The 17602-nt window shown below is 44.8% G+C and overlaps 2 protein-coding genes across 6 annotated transcripts in view; both read right to left on the reverse strand.

Annotated features, from left to right (window-relative positions):
* Positions 1-13010, reverse strand: part of LOC121889648 (voltage-gated potassium channel subunit beta-3-like) — a 28818-nt gene extending 15808 nt beyond the window's left edge. Inside the window, exons 1-3 of one of the 4 annotated variants that reach the window (XM_042401791.1) lie at positions 12658-13010; positions 12349-12501; positions 10143-10449 (exon numbers count right to left, since the gene is read on the reverse strand). In XM_042401791.1, coding sequence (XP_042257725.1) covers positions 10143-10441 — 299 coding nt within the window. In that variant the 5' untranslated portion in view covers positions 10442-10449; positions 12349-12501; positions 12658-13010. Of the gene's footprint in view, positions 1-4647; positions 5126-10142; positions 10894-12348 lie in introns of those variants that run through there. The other 3 variants (XM_042401790.1, XM_042401793.1, XM_042401794.1) reach the window with 3 other exon arrangements.
* A 2163-nt stretch (positions 13011-15173) lies between these two features.
* On the reverse strand, positions 15174-17148 carry trappc1 (trafficking protein particle complex subunit 1). Of its 2 annotated transcripts, none has more exons than XM_042402030.1 (5): positions 17064-17148; positions 16494-16592; positions 16281-16351; positions 15698-15836; positions 15174-15378 (listed from the first exon to the last, which is right to left on the reverse strand). In XM_042402030.1, the coding sequence occupies exons 2-5, from the start codon at positions 16590-16592 to the stop codon at positions 15250-15252; spliced, it is 438 nt and encodes a 145-aa protein (XP_042257964.1). In that variant the 5' UTR covers positions 17064-17148; the 3' UTR covers positions 15174-15249. The 2 variants fall into 2 exon arrangements, with proteins under 2 accessions (XP_042257964.1, XP_042257965.1); XM_042402031.1 differs by lacking the exon at positions 17064-17148 and adding an exon at positions 16981-17002.
* Between the last annotated feature and the right edge of the window lie 454 nt (positions 17149-17602).

The raw sequence follows: 17602 nt of genomic DNA on the forward strand, positions 1-17602 counted from the left end.
TGCAGGTTTACAGACGTCTTTCTTATAAAGGTGGTTTACGGGGACGCATGCTTCACTACCACGAGTTTCCTTTGGAACACAGAGTAATAACTGAGCTTGTCTGCAGGTTTACAGACGTCTTTCTCATAAAGGTGGTTTACGGGGACGCATGCTTCACTACCACGAGTTTCCTTTGGAACACAGTAATAACTGAGCTTGTCTGCAGGTTTACAGACGTCTTTCTCATAAAGGTGGTTTACGGGGACGCATGCTTCAGTACCACGAGTTTCCTCTGGAACACAGTAATAACTGAGCTTGTCTGCAGGTTTACAGACGTCTTTCTCATAAAGGTGGTTTACGGGGACGCATGCTTCAGTACCACGAGTTTCCTCTGGAACACAGTAATAACTGAGCTTGTCTGCAGGTTTACAGACGTCTTTCTCATAAAGGTGGTTTACGGGGACGCAGGGGATTTTTTAGCTGCAGTACCGCAAGTGGCCACTGAGACAAAAAGGCAGCAACGCTGAGTCAAGGCGCCGTACCGGCTGTGTTAACACATCCATGGTCTGATTTATAACCTCCGCCATCAACGCTGGTTGACGTGAGATGCATGTTGGGATACTTGTCTACCCCCAAAGCATCCTGGGTAAAAATGGGGATAAATTTGGGGCATTTTTTGCTTTAATGTCAATGGATTAATCAAAAGTTTCATAGAGAGAGCTTTCAAGTAAGAAAGAAAGAACTTCCTGTTTCAGCTCGTTACCATAGCAACCAACAAACTAAACCTACTCCAGCCGCGTGGTCAGTCAGGAGGATTTCTGACCAATCACGTCACGGCGGCACGCTGACCGGTTTTAATCCGTTCGGAGCTGCCAACGCTCACGGCGAGCAAATCATCTATCAACCAATCAGAAGTCAGCTACGTCTAATGAAACCTCTGCTTTTAATTAACACACACACACTATACATTCATCAGGACTGCAAAGGTCAATGGTCACTGTGTGTGTGTGTGTGTGTGTGTGTGTGTGTGTATGTGTGTGTGTGTGTGTGTGTGTGTCTGTGTGTGTGTGTGTGTGTGTGTGTGTGTGTGTGTGTATGTGTGTGTGTGTGTGTGTGTGTGTGTGTGTGTATGTGTGTGTGTGTGTGTGTGTGTGTATGTGTGTGTGTGTGTGTGTGTGTGTGTGTGTGTGTGTGTGTGTGTGTGTGTGTAGATCATGAGTTTAATCAGGGCAGCAGATCAACACACACACAGATGGTAGAGTGTTTACATTAGGAAATAAGTACAGTTGTTGGAATCAAGATTATTCTCGTAATACCGTGTGTGTGTGTGTGTGTGTGTGAGTGTGTGTGTGTGTGTGTATGTGTGTGTGTGTGTGTGTGTGTGTGTGTGTGTATGTGTGTGTGTGTGTGTGTGTATGTGTGTGTGTGTGTGTGTGTGTGTGTGTGTGTGTGTGTGTGTGTATGTGTGTGTGTGTGTGTGTGTGTGTGTGTGTGTGTGTGTGTGTGTTTGACAGAAAGTACAGAAAGGGAAAGTCAGCAGAACTAAGACAAAGCAGCATCAGACAGTCTGATAGAAAAGCTAAAAATACCAGTTCAGCTGTTTTAACTGAATTTATAGACATTAAAGACAGACAGGTGATCAGACAGACAGGTGATCAGACAGACAGGTGATCAGTCAGACAGGTGATCAGTCAGACAGGTGATCAGACAGACAGGTGATCAGTCAGACAGGTGATCAGACAGACAGGTGATCAGACAGACAGGTGATCAGTCAGACAGGTGATCAGACAGACAGGTGATCAGACAGACAGGTGATCAGTCAGACAGGTGATCAGACAGACAGGTGATCAGACAGACAGTGTTTGTCTTGTCTGTCCACACTGAGGCTGAATCTGAAGTCTCTGTTATTGTCCGTACTGGGAGATACTGGAGTTACTGGTCAGAGACGTTTATCCCGTCTGAGTCCAAGTCATCGATATTCACCTCCGAGTCCGAGCTGAAGTCCTTCATATTCAGGTCCATCTGAGTCCAGAACTGTGTCTCAAACCACTTCTCTACTTACACTTCATATCTTCAGTGTGTAAGTGCGAAGTCTGGAAAAACACACCGTGAGAACCCGGATGGTGAACTCAAAACAACAATTCTCGCTCTCAATGGTCGCCATCTTGGCTACGTAGCGGAAGGGGAGGGACCACTTTCAAACTGTTATATATGTGTGTTTTAGCACTAAGCACCACTGTACTGCTGTTGGATCTAAACCATCAGTATGTTTATTGGGTTAATGTAGCAGTCTGTGAGGATTTGGTAGCGCGGATGCTAATGCTAGCTAATGCTAACTTGCGATTTCAGTAAGTACACGACAGCCACGTTTGATTTGAGACACAGAGCAGCTGTTTAATATCAACAAGAGCAGCTGTGTCAGATTCGTGAGAGAGTTCCAGTCATCAATATTTTCGTCAGAGGTCAAATCTAGATCGTTAATATTCCGAGTAATTGATATTCAAGTCTCAGTCATATTAAAGTCAAAACCCAATCAATGACATTCACGTCTGAGTCCAGAGATCAATACTCAGCAGTCATGGGTGCAGGTCCAAGTCCACGCCATTGATTCTCACGTTCGAGTCCAATTCGTCAATATCCTGTTGACGTTTAAATCCACTCAGAGTCATTGATAATCACGTCCGAGATCAAGTCATCAATATTCAGGCCTGAGTCCGAGTCAGTCATTGATCTTGTATCAGAATTAAAGTCCAGATCATTGATATTCATGTCTGTGTCGAGGTTAAAATGCTGATATTTACTGTGTGAGTCCGAGTCGTCAATATCCACGTCTGAGTCTGAGGTCGACTCGTCAATATTTGATCAAGGTGAAGTTAAAGTCATCACGTTGTAAACTGGGTCATCAATATCAGTGATAGACGAGTGGCGTACAGTCTCAGACTATCAGAGTATCAATATCTGACTCCAGACCATAAATATTTAACCTGATCATCAATAATCAAACATGTTACTGGATCAGGTTCATCAGACAATCAATCAATCAATACCTACAGCTAATCCATAGGTCTGATCAGATGCAGCAGCCGTCAGCGAGCCGGAGCGTTGAGACACACACACACACACACACACACACACACACACACTGTAACACACACACACACACACACACACACACACACACACACATACACACACTGTAACACACACACACACTGTAACACACACACACACACACACACACACACACACACTGTAACACACACACACACACACACACACACACACACACACACACACACACTGTAACACACACACACACACACACACACACACACACACACACACACACACACAGTAACACACACACACACATACACACACACACACACACACACTGTAACACACACACACACATACACACACACACACACACACACACACTGTAACACACACACACACACACACACACACACTGTAACACACACACACTGTAACACACACACACTGTAACACACACACACACACACTGTAACACACACACACTGTAACACACACACACTGTAACACACACACACACACACTGTAACACACACACACACACACACACACACTGTAACACACACACACTGTAACACACACACACTGTAACACACACACACACACACACACACACACACTGTAACACACACACACTGTAACACACACACACTGTAACACACACACACACACACACACACACTGTAACACACACACACACATACACACACACACACTGTAACACACACACACACACACACACACACTGTAACACACACACACACACACACTGTAACACACACACACACACACTGTAACACACACACACACTGTAACACAAACACACACTGTAACACACACACACACACACACACACACACACACACACTGTAACACACACACACACTGTAACACACACACACACACACACACACACACAGACACACACTGTAACACACACACTGTAACACACACACACACACACACTGTAACACACACACACACACACACACACACTGTAACACACACACACACATACACACACACACACACACACACTGTAACACACACACACACACACACACACACTGTAACACACACACACACACACACTGTAACACACACACACACACACTGTAACACACACACACACTGTAACACAAACACACACTGTAACACACACACACACACACACACACACACACACACACTGTAACACACACACACACTGTAACACACACACACACACACACACACACACACACACTGTAACACACACACTGTAACACACTGTAACACACACACACACACACACACACACACACACACATACACACACACACACTGTAACACACACACACACACGCACACACACACTGTAACACACACACACACACACACACACTGTAACACACACATACACACACACACACACACTGTAACACACACACACACACACACACACACTGTAACACACACTGTAACACACACACACACACACTGTAACACACACACACACACACACACAGATGAAATGTGACCCTGAGTAAACACGCTGCACCTGTCTGTGGTCATGTGACCGCCTCTCTCTCTCTCTCCGTCTCTCTGTGTCACTCTCACTCTCTGCCTCACCTGTACTTCATGTTGCTATGGCGACCAATGGCCTCCTTCATGTGGGCGTGGCCTAACAGGGTGGTCCTATTGGACGGCTCTGCCCTGACCTTCGCCTGGCAGGCGGGCGCGTTGCTGGTGTTGACCATCCGCCGTTCCTTCAGGGGGTGCTCGCTGCCCCCGCCGCCGCCGCCGCCACCGCCGCCGCCCACGTTACACGCTATGGACACCTGCATCCTGGTCGCTACAGTAACGAGCTTTAAAATCTCAGATCAGAAAGGTGGCGCCGCCGCTGCCGCCAAGGTCGCCGGTTGCTATGGTGACGATGGAAAGAACTCATGAGTGGGATGTCAACTTTAAGTCTTTAAAATCAATCAGCCAATCAGAGGCTGCGTGGGTCCCATCATAGGACACACACACACAACTTTCTGTTAGTCTCTATCCGGCGGAGAGCATCCCGTCGTCTGTCCGACACATCGCACAGCTGGACGAGGAGGAGGAGGAGGAGGAGGAGGAGGAGGAGGAGGAGGAGGTGATGAAGAGCGTCCGGCCCGGCGGTCGGTCGGCAGGAGAGCAGAGGAAGAGGACGAGGCAGAGCGACAGAGAGAGGAATGAAAGAAGAAGTGAATCAAGCGTCCGTCCTCTACAGCTGACAGAGAGAGAGAGCCCCTCCCCCCCCCGTCTGCTCACAGTGAGCCGGTCCACTGCTCGCCCCCCCCCCCCCCCCCCCTCCCTCCCTCCCCCCGTCTGCTCACAGTGAGCCGGTCCACTGCTCCCTGGGCGAGCGAGCATGGCTCACACACACACAGAGAGAGAGAGAGTCAAGTTTCATCCACATGCAGCTCAAATATTCTGCAGAAAATCATCAGTGTTTGTTTTTTAATCGTCTGCAGATAAACAGCAGGCGGCGCCGAGTCTCCCGTCGGTGCCGTTAAACCGGCGCAGAAGAAGAAGACACGAAGAGATGAGGTCATTAAAAGAGCGGCAGTCAAAGCTCAAACAAACCGTGTGGAAAACGTGATGGAAATATGACGTTTCTCACTTTTTATCACATAATCTGTGAAAATAATTTGACTTATTTTCATAAAGAATTATTTCCACCAAACTCTAGTCGTTTGATGTCGTGTTTAACTTACGAATTGATGAGTAATTATTCAAAAATTGACTTTTTTTATTGAGAATTTCTGACTTTTTCACAGTAATCGGATGCAGTTTTGTTTTAACAGTGTAGAAATTAGCAGGTAATTATATTAAACTCCAATTTCAGGTTTTATTCCTGCTCATTTAAATAATTACTGTATATAATTTAAATGCTTCAAGCTCATTGGTTCCTACTGAAAACCTTTATGTATGTAAACTAGACCTGCAGGTGAGGATACCGGCGTCCAAACCACCGACGGTATAAATAACGGACGTCGTCACGGTGACCTCAGCCGCTGGTTTGTGGACGCCTGTTCTGAAGCCTTGAGTTTGGCATTTTGACCGTCGCCACTTGGAATTTTGGAGCCACAAGTGACCATATTTGGACCCTAGCTAGCTAGCTGCTAGCTTGGTTAGCACTTAGTGCATTTAGTTCATGGTTAACTGTGCCAATGCTAATGCTAATGCTAATGCTAATTTTCAATAATGAAAAATAGGCTTAAAACCATTAAAACAAAAATGTACTTACTGGAAAAAAATGACTCCTGACAGGATCTTTCAGTTCAACAAACACTGAACAACATCAGGACCAAAATGTTACGTAGCGACGGCTACGTCTGTACTCTGGGGTTACGTCATGGTTACGCTACCTAACGACGTGGTAGCGACTTGCCTTTAACAGCGACCGCCTGTCACTCAAAGAGGTCTTCATTAAGTCTTAATTAACAGTAAACAGGTGAGTTATATATAGGATGATCAGTACAGCTGCAGCTGTTAGCTACAGAGATCTAAACTGGTCCTGAACCAGACTGTAAACATGTTTACTGCTGCTGTAGGCTGAACATTTTAACATGGAGGTCTATGTGGTCTATGGGGTCTATGGGGTCTATGGGGTCTATGTGGTCTATGGGGTCTATGGGGTCTACGGAAATCTATGGGGTTCTATGGGGGTCTATGTGGTCTATGGAGGTCTATGGAGGTCTATGGGGGTCTATGTGGTCTATGGGGTCTATGTAGGTCTATGGGGGTCTATGGGGTCTATGGGGTCTATGGGGTCTATGGGGTCTATGTGGTCTATGGGGTCTATGTAGGTCTATGGGGGTCTATGGGGTCTATGGGGTCTATGTAGGTCTATGGGGTCTATGGGGTCTACGGAAATCTATGGGGTTCTATGGGGGTCTATGTGGTCTATGGAGGTCTATGGAGGTCTATGGGGGTCTATGTGGTCTATGGGGTCTATGTAGGTCTATGGGGGTCTATGGGGTCTATGGTTTCTATGGGGTCTATGGGGTCTATGTAGGTCTATGGGGGTCTATGGGGGTCTTTGGGGTCTGAGGGGTCTATGGGGTCTGTGGGAGTCTATGGGGTTTATGGGGTCTATGGGGTCTATGGGGGTCTATGTAGGTCTATGGGGGTCTATGGGGTCTATGGTTTCTATGGGGTCTATGGGGTCTATGTAGGTCTATGGGGTCTATGGGGGTCTATGGGGGTCTATGGGGTCTGTGGGGTCTATGGGGTCTGTGGGAGTCTATGGGGTTTATGGGGTCTATGGGGTCTATGTAGGTCTATGGAGGTCTATGGGGATCTATGGAGGTCTATGTGGTCTATGGGGTCTATGGGGTCTACGGAAATCTATGGGGTTCTATGTAGGTCTATGGAGGTCTATGGGGTTCTATGGGGGTCTATGTGGTCTATGGAGGTCTATGGAGGTCTATGGAGGTCTATGTGGTCTATGGGGGTCTATGGAGGTCTATGAGGTCTATGAGGTCTATGGGGGTCTATGGAGGTCTATGAGGTCTATGAGGTCTATGGGGGTCTATGGGGGTCTATGTGGTCTATGGGGGTCTATGGAGGTCTATGAGGTCTATGAGGTCTATGTGGTCTATGGGGGTCTATGGAGGTCTATGAGGTCTATGAGGTCTATGGGGGTCTATGGAGGTCTATGGAGGTCTATGGGGGTCTATGGGGGTCTATGTGGTCTAGGGGGTCTATGGAGGTCTATGTGGTCTATGGGGGTCTATGGAGGTCTATGTGATCTATGTGGTCTATGGGGGTCTATGGAGGCCTATGGAGGTCTATGTGGTCTATGGAGGTCTATGGAGGTCTATGGAGGTCTATGTGGTCTATGGGGGTCTATGGAGGTCTATGAGGTCTATGTGGTCTATGGGGGTCTATGGAGGTCTATGAGGTCTATGAGGTCTATGGGGGTCTATGGAGGTCTATGGAGGTCTATGGGGGTCTATGGGGGTCTATGTGGTCTAGGGGGTCTATGGAGGTCTATGTGGTCTATGGGGGTCTATGGAGGTCTATGTGATCTATGTGGTCTATGGGGGTCTATGGAGGCCTATGGAGGTCTATGGAGGTCTATGTGGTCTAGGGGGTCTATGGAGGTCTATGTGGTCTATGGGGGTCTATGGAGGTCTATGGAGGTCTATGTGGTCTAGGGGGTCTATGGAGGTCTATGTGGTCTATGGGGGTCTATGGAGGTCTATGTGATCTATGTGGTCTATGGGGGTCTATGGAGGCCTATGGAGGTCTATGAGGTCTATGAGGTCTATGGGGGTCTATGGAGGTCTATGGAGGTCTATGGGGGTCTATGGGGGTCTATGTGGTCTAGGGGGTCTATGGAGGTCTATGTGGTCTATGGGGGTCTATGGGGGTCTATGTGGTCCTTGGGGGTCTATGGGGACTGACTCGTTCTTGGAGCCTCATGTGCCCATTAGAGGAACTGCAGTTTTTGGCTTCATGTTTCAGACCCAGAGGTTCCTGCTTGGTCCAAACACTTGATGCAACTGTGGACCAGAGACTCAGTGATCCAGAACAACTGGAGGTTTGGAGTATTTACAGGTTTTGGTTCCTACTGAGGACTTAATAAACATCTCACCAGCATGTAGACCAGTTTCATGTTTTAAATCAGCTGATCGACGTCGTTTTTATAGGAAATAAAGCAGAAACAGTAGAAACAGAATAGAAATAGTTTTGCAGTGAAGGATCAGATCATCTGAAGACAGAGAAGAAGAGTTTCAGACCCTCCCCCCACTCTTCTTCTTCTCTCCATCACGCCCTCGCCTCTGCACGCCTCTCTGCTGTGTGTGTGTGTGTGTGTGTGTGTGTTAACCAGTTGACCTGTCAGAGCTGAAGCACAGTTGTGACGCCCGAGGCTGAAGGTTTGGTGTCACTAATGTGGATTAGACCAGTAGCTGCACACAGACTCTGACTCTTCTCACATCAACTGTCCCGTTGTGGATTTCCCAGATATGCTGTCACAGTTTTCAGTTCGAGCAGGAAAACCATCGTTATAATCTCTCTGTTAGCTCGTCGTTACTGCTCTGTTTATTGTTTACTGTTTACAACATGAGTCTGATTTATGTGGTTAAATAATACTAATAAATAAATAAATAAGTTGTTTATCTGTTGCTGCATCTGCTGTCAGCTACTGAATCACATGCAGTCATGTTTTATTTCATCATTTAGATTTATATTTCTACACATTCTGTGTTTGTAATTCAAATTTTTTCACATTTCACATGTTGAGATTGTTGAATAAATGTTATTTTATTGCTACTATTGTTGTTTATTGTTGTTATTATTGTTGTTTATTGTTGTTATTATTGTTGTTTATTGTTGTTTATTGTTGTTATTATTGTTGTTTATTGTTGTTATTATTGTAATCTAGGTTCTTTTTTATTGTTTTATTGTTTTATTTTTTATGTCTGATTTTCCTGCTTCATTGTAGAACTTAAATATTATATTATATTTTAACTTCTTAAAGCAGTTTGGAACGTTTGAAAACTGTTGTTAATAAAGTTTATTATTATGATTCTCATTCTTTTCTACAGACACTCGTTATCTACAGCATCCACCTGTCTCACCTGTAGGCTATCCACCTGTCTCACCTGTAGGCTATCCACCTGTCTCACCTGTAGGTTATCCACCTGTCTCACCTGTACAGCATCCACCTGTCTCACCTGTACAGCATCCACCTGTCTCACCTGTAGGCTATCCACCTGTCTCACCTGTACAGCATCCACCTGTCTCACCTGTAGGCTATCCACCTGTCTCACCTGTAGGCTATCCACCTGTCTCACCTGTAGGTTATCCACCTGTCTCACCTGTACAGCATCCACCTGTCTCACCTGTAGGTTATCCACCTGTCTCACCTGTACAGCATCCACCTGTCTCACCTGTACAGCATCCACCTGTCTCACCTGTAGGTTATCCACCTGTCTCACCTGTACAGCATCCACCTGTCTCACCTGTACAGCATCCACCTGTCTCACCTGTAGGTTATCCACCTGTCTCACCTGTAGGTTATCCACCTGTCTCACCTGTACAGCATCCACCTGTCTCACCTGTAGGTTATCCACCTGTCTCACCTGTAGGGCATGCTGCTGTGCTGCATGGTGATGTCACACTCCTTCAGGTAGATCTCGAGGCGTCGTGTCTCCATCAGCTTCCGGGCGGCGTCGAGGATTTGCGCCGCCAGCAGTGATTCTTCTTTGTCCTTCATTTCTTTCCTGCCTTCGCCTCGCTCCTGTTTGGTAGAATCCCTTCTGTTGACCTTCATCTTCTTGTTGAAGCCGTACAGCTCCTCCACTGAGAACTTCCCGCCTTTTCCTCCCACCGCCGCTGATGGCCCGGCGGCTCCGCCCACTGACGCCCGGCCCGCAAACATGGCTGCCCCTGGCAGAGCAAGGAGGCTAATGTTAGCATCACAACAAAAGAGGCTAATATTAGCATCGTGACAGCAGAGGCTAATGCTGGCAGCAAACAATTAAAGCCAATGCTAACGATGTAAATATAACAGCTAATGCTAATGATGTAAAAATAACAGCTAATACTAATGATATAAAGAGAACAGTGGAGGCTAATGCTAACAATGTAAAGATAACAGCTAATGCTAATGATGTAAAAATAACAGCTAATGCTAACAATGTAAAAATAACAACTAATGCTAACAATATAAAGATAACAGTGGAGGCTAATGATAACAATGGAAAGATAACAGCTAATGCTAACAATGTAAAGATAACAGCTAATTTTAACAATGGAAAGATAACAGTGGAGGCTAATGCTAACGAAGAAACCATCAGAACACACTAGCAATGAGAGACAACAAGGAAGCTAATGCTAACAATGGCAGCAAAATCAAGAAGCTAATTACTTAAGATTAAATCCAGATGCTAATGCTAATACTGTTAAAATACAGGATTATTCTAACGATGTTTGACACGTCGAAGCTAGTGCTAACGACAGATGGCTGATAAAAATCCTGGAGGATTCTGTTTCTAATGCTACTAGCTTGGATAAATGCTAAAGCTAACTGCTAAAAGAGAACACAGATGCTAGAAATGTTAGCGTTGTTAGTAGCTCTCAAAACATTCTGAAAGCATTTTTAATTTTAAACATGCATTAACTAAAGTAGCAGTGGCTAACATGTTAGCTGTTCTACGGAGAGAAAAGAGTCTCAATAACAGTCACGAACGTGTGTCACATGATCTACAAATAAAAACCAGATTTACAGACATGTACAGTGATTTGTGGGTAATTCACGGTACACACACCAAACAATTTAACAAATAAATGTCAAAAATATCAATAAAAAATGAATAAAAATATGCTGCTGCTTCCCTCTGGAACAAAGAACTGATTACTGTCGGACAGTTTAACTCCATATTAAAGGATCTAGATAATAAATCCTCTTCCTCGGCTTGGTTGCTCTTAAATTTTTCACTGAAATCAAAAACCCTGCCCGTTTATGCTTCTTATGGGAAACTTAACTCTATTTTCCCGTGTTTTTATGTGTGTGAGGGACTAATGGGGACAGTTTATGGAACTGGTCCAGTACTGAGAGAGAGCTTCAGCCAGCAGCTGTTTAACCGGCTGTAATGTAATCCGACAGGGAAACGTCCCCGTACGTCCACTAAAAGTGTTTGTTAGACTCCGGTTGTTATTATAAGAGTCTGACAAACCTTTTTCTTTACCTTCTGTCTGTTTGTACACTACCAGATACCGAACTCTCTGAATAAAAACCCCCCAGTTTGGGTTTTTATCACTTTCTTTGTGAGAGAAATGAGTCTCGTTGATGGTGAATAACGTGCCACATGTAAGCAGTGATCGTCTCTGTGTCTGGTGATCCTCGGTTACGCTTTACTCACAAATATAACGATCCGAATATGATGATTATTATACATGAATCTATCCAGCAGTAGAGTTTTTACTGTGTGTTAACAGTAAACTCAACATGTGATGTCATCAGCAGTCTGATTAAAGGAGCGTTTACAGTATTAATATGATTGTTAATAAGATGTCAACAGATGTACTGGTTTACTGGTTTACTGTGGTTTACTGGGACAGAAGCACTGCTGTACACTGGTTACCTTCACTTTTATGAGCATTAATCACTAAATACATCTAATTATTAATTATTATTAATTATTATTATGACTCTTACAACATTTAACACTGTTTTAAAGCCGAACGGTCCTTAAACACATCTGATAAACTAGCTGCGGCTAACGTGTTAGCCGTTTCCATGGAGACAAAACCAAGTTCCCATCAGCCCCCTGCAAACAGTCCTACCTGGTTACAGGTGAGTCTCTGCTGTCGCCGCCGTCGGTGTGGATCCACCTGTCTGTCTGTCTGTCTGCTGTTCATCTGTCTGTCTGCTCAGCCGCTCATAAGAAGAATAATCCCACCAATCAGAGCTCAGATATCATGACCGCGGATTAAAACCTGAACCACCAAAATAACAAAGTCTGTGTACAGATGTCAGATATGGCCTCTCGCCCATTTCCCGAATTTATCCGACACTAATCTCTCTCGCACACGCGCACACACACGCACACACACATAAACACACACACACACACACTTTAACCGGTCTCTTACAGACGCCTGAACGCATCACAGCAGCAGATTAAACTCTCTGGTTCTGGTCCGGCGTCTCTGAAATCTTCTTCTTCACTTTTTAAACTTCATTTCCTTTCGCCTCACAGATCAATAATCACATCTATGATTGATTAGTCTGCTTTATATCCTGTTGTGTTTTAGTGATGAAGGACACTCTGAGGTTAACCGTCCGTGTGGCAGACGAGCTCCAATGTTATTAATTACATTGACGGTTAATCTGCATATTAATTGATCAATTAGTTGATTGATCGTTCTCTGATCACATTATCCTGAGGATGAAATTACTGAAACTATAAATCAATTATAAAATGAGTTGCTGATTAATTGACTGATCAGAAGTTCAGGTTTACTGTCTGATAACATTTATCAATGAAACATATTTGATATCTGATATTTGATATTGATCCTGACAGTGTTGAATATAGAATGATAACAGTCTCATCAGTCTAGTGTAACATAGTAAAGTTATTGTCCTTAAATAATCTGCTCTGATCCTACGTTTCCCATGAACACTGTGGTGTGAACTATGGATCAATACATCACCTGATCACCTGATCATCTGATCTTCACTACAGTCAAAATACAATGAAAGTCTTTGTTCTGCTGTCAGCTGAACACAGTCTGTCCCCCCCCCCACTGAGACCAGGTCATCTAACCCCCCCCACTGGAACCAAGTCACCTAACCCCCCCCACTGAGACCAGGTCATCTAACCCCCCCCACTGAGACCAGGTCACCTAACCCCCCCCCACTGGAACCAAGTCACCTACCCCCCCCCCCACTGAGACCAGGTCATCTAACCCCCCTCCACTGAGACCAGGTCACCTAACCCCCCCCACTGGAACCAAGTCACCTAACCCCCCCCCACTGGAACCAAGTCACCTAACCCCCCCCACTGAGACCAGGTCACCTAACCCCCCCCCCCCACTGGAACCAAGTCACCTAACCCCCCCCACTGAGACCAGGTCATCTAACCCCCCCCACTGGAACCAAGTCACCTAACCCCCCCCCCACTGGAAGCAGGTCACCTAACCCCCCCCCCACTGGAACCAAGTCACCTAACCCCCCCCCCCCCACTGAGACCAGGTCACCTAACCCCCCCCCCCCCCCCACTGAGAATGAGACCCGGTCACCTAACCCCCCCCCAGTCCACAGACCAGTGGGTGGCGTCTGTGGACGGCTGTTTTCAAGCCGTTTGACCGTCGCCATCTTTGATTGTCGGAGCCAGAAGTGACCATATTTGGAAGAGAGGGTGGAGCTGACCCTAATGCTAGCTGCTAGCTGCTAGCTTGGTTAATGCTAATGCTAATTTTGACTCGTGAAAAACAGGCTTAAAACCATTAAAACAAAATGAACTGACTGTAAAAACTGACCAGCCGACTCCTGAGCAAGACTGTAGAGCCCAAATCAATCATTCATTCATTCAATCAATCAATCAATCAATCAATCAATCATTCATGCAGGTTTAAGACACTCTTCAGACCCAGAGCTTCCTGATTGATATAATCAATAATTATAAACTTCTTGTTATTGATTGTTGTTGGACTACAACCAGCCTGCAGACTCTACCGCCACCTGCTGGACTGCTGGTGCATTGTGGGAAACATCTGGCTCACTTGTCTGCAGGTAAACCTGCTACCCGCCTCTTTATAAAGCAGAGAAGAAGTTTGACACTCAGAACAAAAAGACGTTTAAATCCGTCGTCAGACTGTTTCCACTGATGAAGGTCACTGTGTGTGTGTGTGCGTATATGTGTGTATGTGTGTGTGTGTGTGTGTGTGTGTGTGACAGCTGTCAGTGTGTTCATCAGTTAATCTGTGTGTGTGTTCAGCAGGTCAGACTGTGCAGTTACATAACGGCTGCTCTGATCCAGCAGGGGGCGCTCTGATTGGTCCACACAGATCAGCTGCTTCTCATTAAACTTACTGACCAGTTCACGTCATGTTGATCGGAAAGATTCACACCTGCTCATCTGATTCATGGATGTATAAATAGAGCTGATAGGATGCTGCTGCTCAGCCAGTTCCTCCCAGTTCCTCCCAGTGCCTCCCAGTGCCTCCCAGTGCTGACTAGGTCACTGATGACTCTTTCTGTTCTGAACTTTTGATCCATGCAGGTTTTATGTTTATTAAATTAATTGACTTAAAAATCCATGATGTCATCGTGATGTAAAGTCTCGGGGGCGGGGCCAGTGGGAGAAACGCTACTGAGCATGTGCAGTAGGCCAGAAGCATCTTTGGCGTGTTTGTCAGGTGATCAGCTCTGATTAAAATCATATTAATAGTGAACATGAGCAGGTTTATATTTATCATCTGAGTCTAAATAAAGAAAAACAGTCAAACATCAGCGGAGACGTTTCACACTTTAATGATTCTACACAGAAAATATCAACGTTCACAATCAATACAAGACATGTGTGTGTGTGTGTTACAGTGTGTGTGTGTGTGTGTGTGTGTGTGTGTTAGTGTGAGTGTGTGTGTTACAGTGTGTGTGTGTGTGTGTGTGTGTGTGTTAGTGTGAGTGTGTGTGTTACAGTGTGTGTGTGTGTGTTAGTGTGAGTGTGTGTGTGTGTGTTAGGCAGCTCGGGGGCTGTAGTACGGCAGCGCTCTGATGAAGGAGTCCAGTCGGCTGCTGAACAGCTCGCTGTCCAAACTGTTTCCCAAAACACAGACCGGATTCTTCACGATGTACTCCACATACAGCTGAGAGACAGACAGGTTAGAAACAGACAGGTAGAGTGATACATATATATATATGTGTGTGTGTGTGTGTGTGTGTGTATTACAGTGTGTATATGTGTGTATTACAGTGTGTATATGTGTGTGTGTGTATATGTGTGTGTGTGTTACAGTGTGTATATGTGTGTGTGTGTGTATGTGTGTGTGTATATGTGTGTGTGTATATTACAGTGTGTATATGTGTGTGTGTGTGTGTATTACAGTGTGTATATGTGTGTGTGTATATGTGTGTGTGTGTGTGTATTACAGTGTGTATGTGTGTATATGTGTGTGTGTGTCTTACGTTGCTGTAGATCTGCTGCAGTGTGTCTCTGGCGTTGCTGACAGACAGGTCAGTGTTCATGACGAACTTCAGTCCACTGGGAGTCTCGTAGTAATGAAGACGATACTTACTGGTCTGAAAGGACAAGAAGCCCTCCTTCCTGCACACAGACAGGCTGCTAAGGACCACAGACAGGCAGGGAGACAGGTAGACAGACAGGTAGACAGACAGGTAGACAGGTGGACAGACAGGTAGACAGACAGACAGGTGGACAGACAGACAGGTAGACAGACAGGTAGACAGACAGGTGGACAGACAGGTAGACAGACAGACAGGTGGACAGACAGACAGGTAGACAGACAGGTAGACAGACAGGTAGACAGGTGGACAGACAGGTAGACAGACAGACAGGTGGACAGACAGACAGGTAGACAGACAGGTAGACAGACAGGTAGACAGACAGACAGGTGGACAGACAGACAGACAGACAGACAGGTGGACAGACAGACAGGTAGACAGACAGGTATACAGACAGACAGACAGGTGGACAGACAGACAGGTGGACAGACAGGTAGACAGACAGACAGGTGATGTTTAAGGATACATGTCCAGAGGAGACATCTTACTGACGAATGAGCGGATGGAGAACAGCATCCCGTACATCAGCTTAAACTCCTGCACACACACAACATCATTAGATTAGACTTGTTTTTATTGACAGATGTCTTTTATTGACAGATGTGTTTTTATTGACAGATGTGTTTTTATTGACAGATGTGTTTTTATTGACAGATGTTTTATTGATGGATCTGTTCACCTCGTCCTTGGAGATTCCTGCCTGCTTCTTCCGGTTCCACTCGTTATAATACAGACAGTTTCCATTACGGTCAAATATGTACAAGTTATGGACCGTCATCTGAAACACATTATTATTATTATTATTATTATTATTATTATTATTATTATACAGGCAGAACATTCATGAACACATCCTTATCGCCTGTTAACAGCTGTCCTTCTAAAATCAATAACTGATTACTGATCGATAACCGCTGGGTGTTTCATGTGTTTGCCGGATTGAAGAGCATGTCCGCTGGTGTCAGAGAAGCTTTTCTGTTAGTTTCTATCATGTGAGTGTTTTTACTAATCAAACGTTAAATGTCGGGATTTAAAATGACGCGTCTTTTAAAGGGAGTCTGGTTCTCCGGTCGGTTTAAACGGCGCAGCGCGGCGGGAAAAACGAGCCGATTCACCGCTTTTATATCATTATAACAAACAATATTTCATTAGAAAATGAAACTGACTGTCACTAAGCAAGAAACCGCGCTGAAACATGAAGAAATGAGTCTTAAAGTGAGGTTTATCCGACATTTAAGAAGCTGTTTACCTTGTCTTCCTGTTTCCCGCAGGACCCCGCTGCAGAGGTGTCCGCTCACATGCCGGAAGAAAAAAAAACACCGTGTTGTTGTTGTTGCTCCTCTCAAACTGCTCTTTATTTGTTTTAGTGCTTCAACATGTTATTCTGGAAACATGTATTATATGTCTGATATGACGTCACCAGCTTTATTTAACACATCTGTATATTTTATTTGCCAGATTTTATTTTTATTTAGCTTCAAACTCAACTTCCTGGTTTTCACAAAGGAGATCAGTTAGATTTTAATCTAATAAATCTAATCTGTCAAAAACATTAATAACTGTTTTTGTTGGAAATATTTATATGATCTAAAACTATAACTCTTGATGTTTAATTGTATTTAAATGTCTTTTACATTGTGTCTCGATGCTTTCTGTGTTTTATATAAAGCAACAAACTGGTCTCACCTCGCTCAGTTTGTTTGTTTGTTTGTTTTTATTTCTCCTCTGCAAACTTATGTCTCTTATGTCACTAAAGAAGAAGAAGAAAAATTATTATTATTAGTAGTA

The sequence above is a fragment of the Thunnus maccoyii genome, chromosome 22 (genome assembly GCF_910596095.1).
Source record: "Thunnus maccoyii chromosome 22, fThuMac1.1, whole genome shotgun sequence".
In the NCBI taxonomy this organism is placed as follows: Eukaryota; Metazoa; Chordata; class Actinopteri; order Scombriformes; family Scombridae; genus Thunnus; species Thunnus maccoyii.

Excerpts from the sequence above, each read along its gene's own strand:
- trappc1 (XM_042402030.1), bottom strand. The coding sequence starts at position 16,592 with ATGACGGTCCATAACTTGTACATATTTGACCGTAATGGAAACTGTCTG. Across the intron at positions 16,352-16,493 it reads CAGGAATCTCCAAGGACGAG|GAGTTTAAGCTGATGTACGG; the intron begins GTGAACAGATCC and ends GTGTGTGTGCAG. Across the intron at positions 15,837-16,280 it reads AAGATGTCTCCTCTGGACAT|GAAGGAGGGCTTCTTGTCCT; the intron begins GTATCCTTAAAC and ends GTCTGTGTGCAG.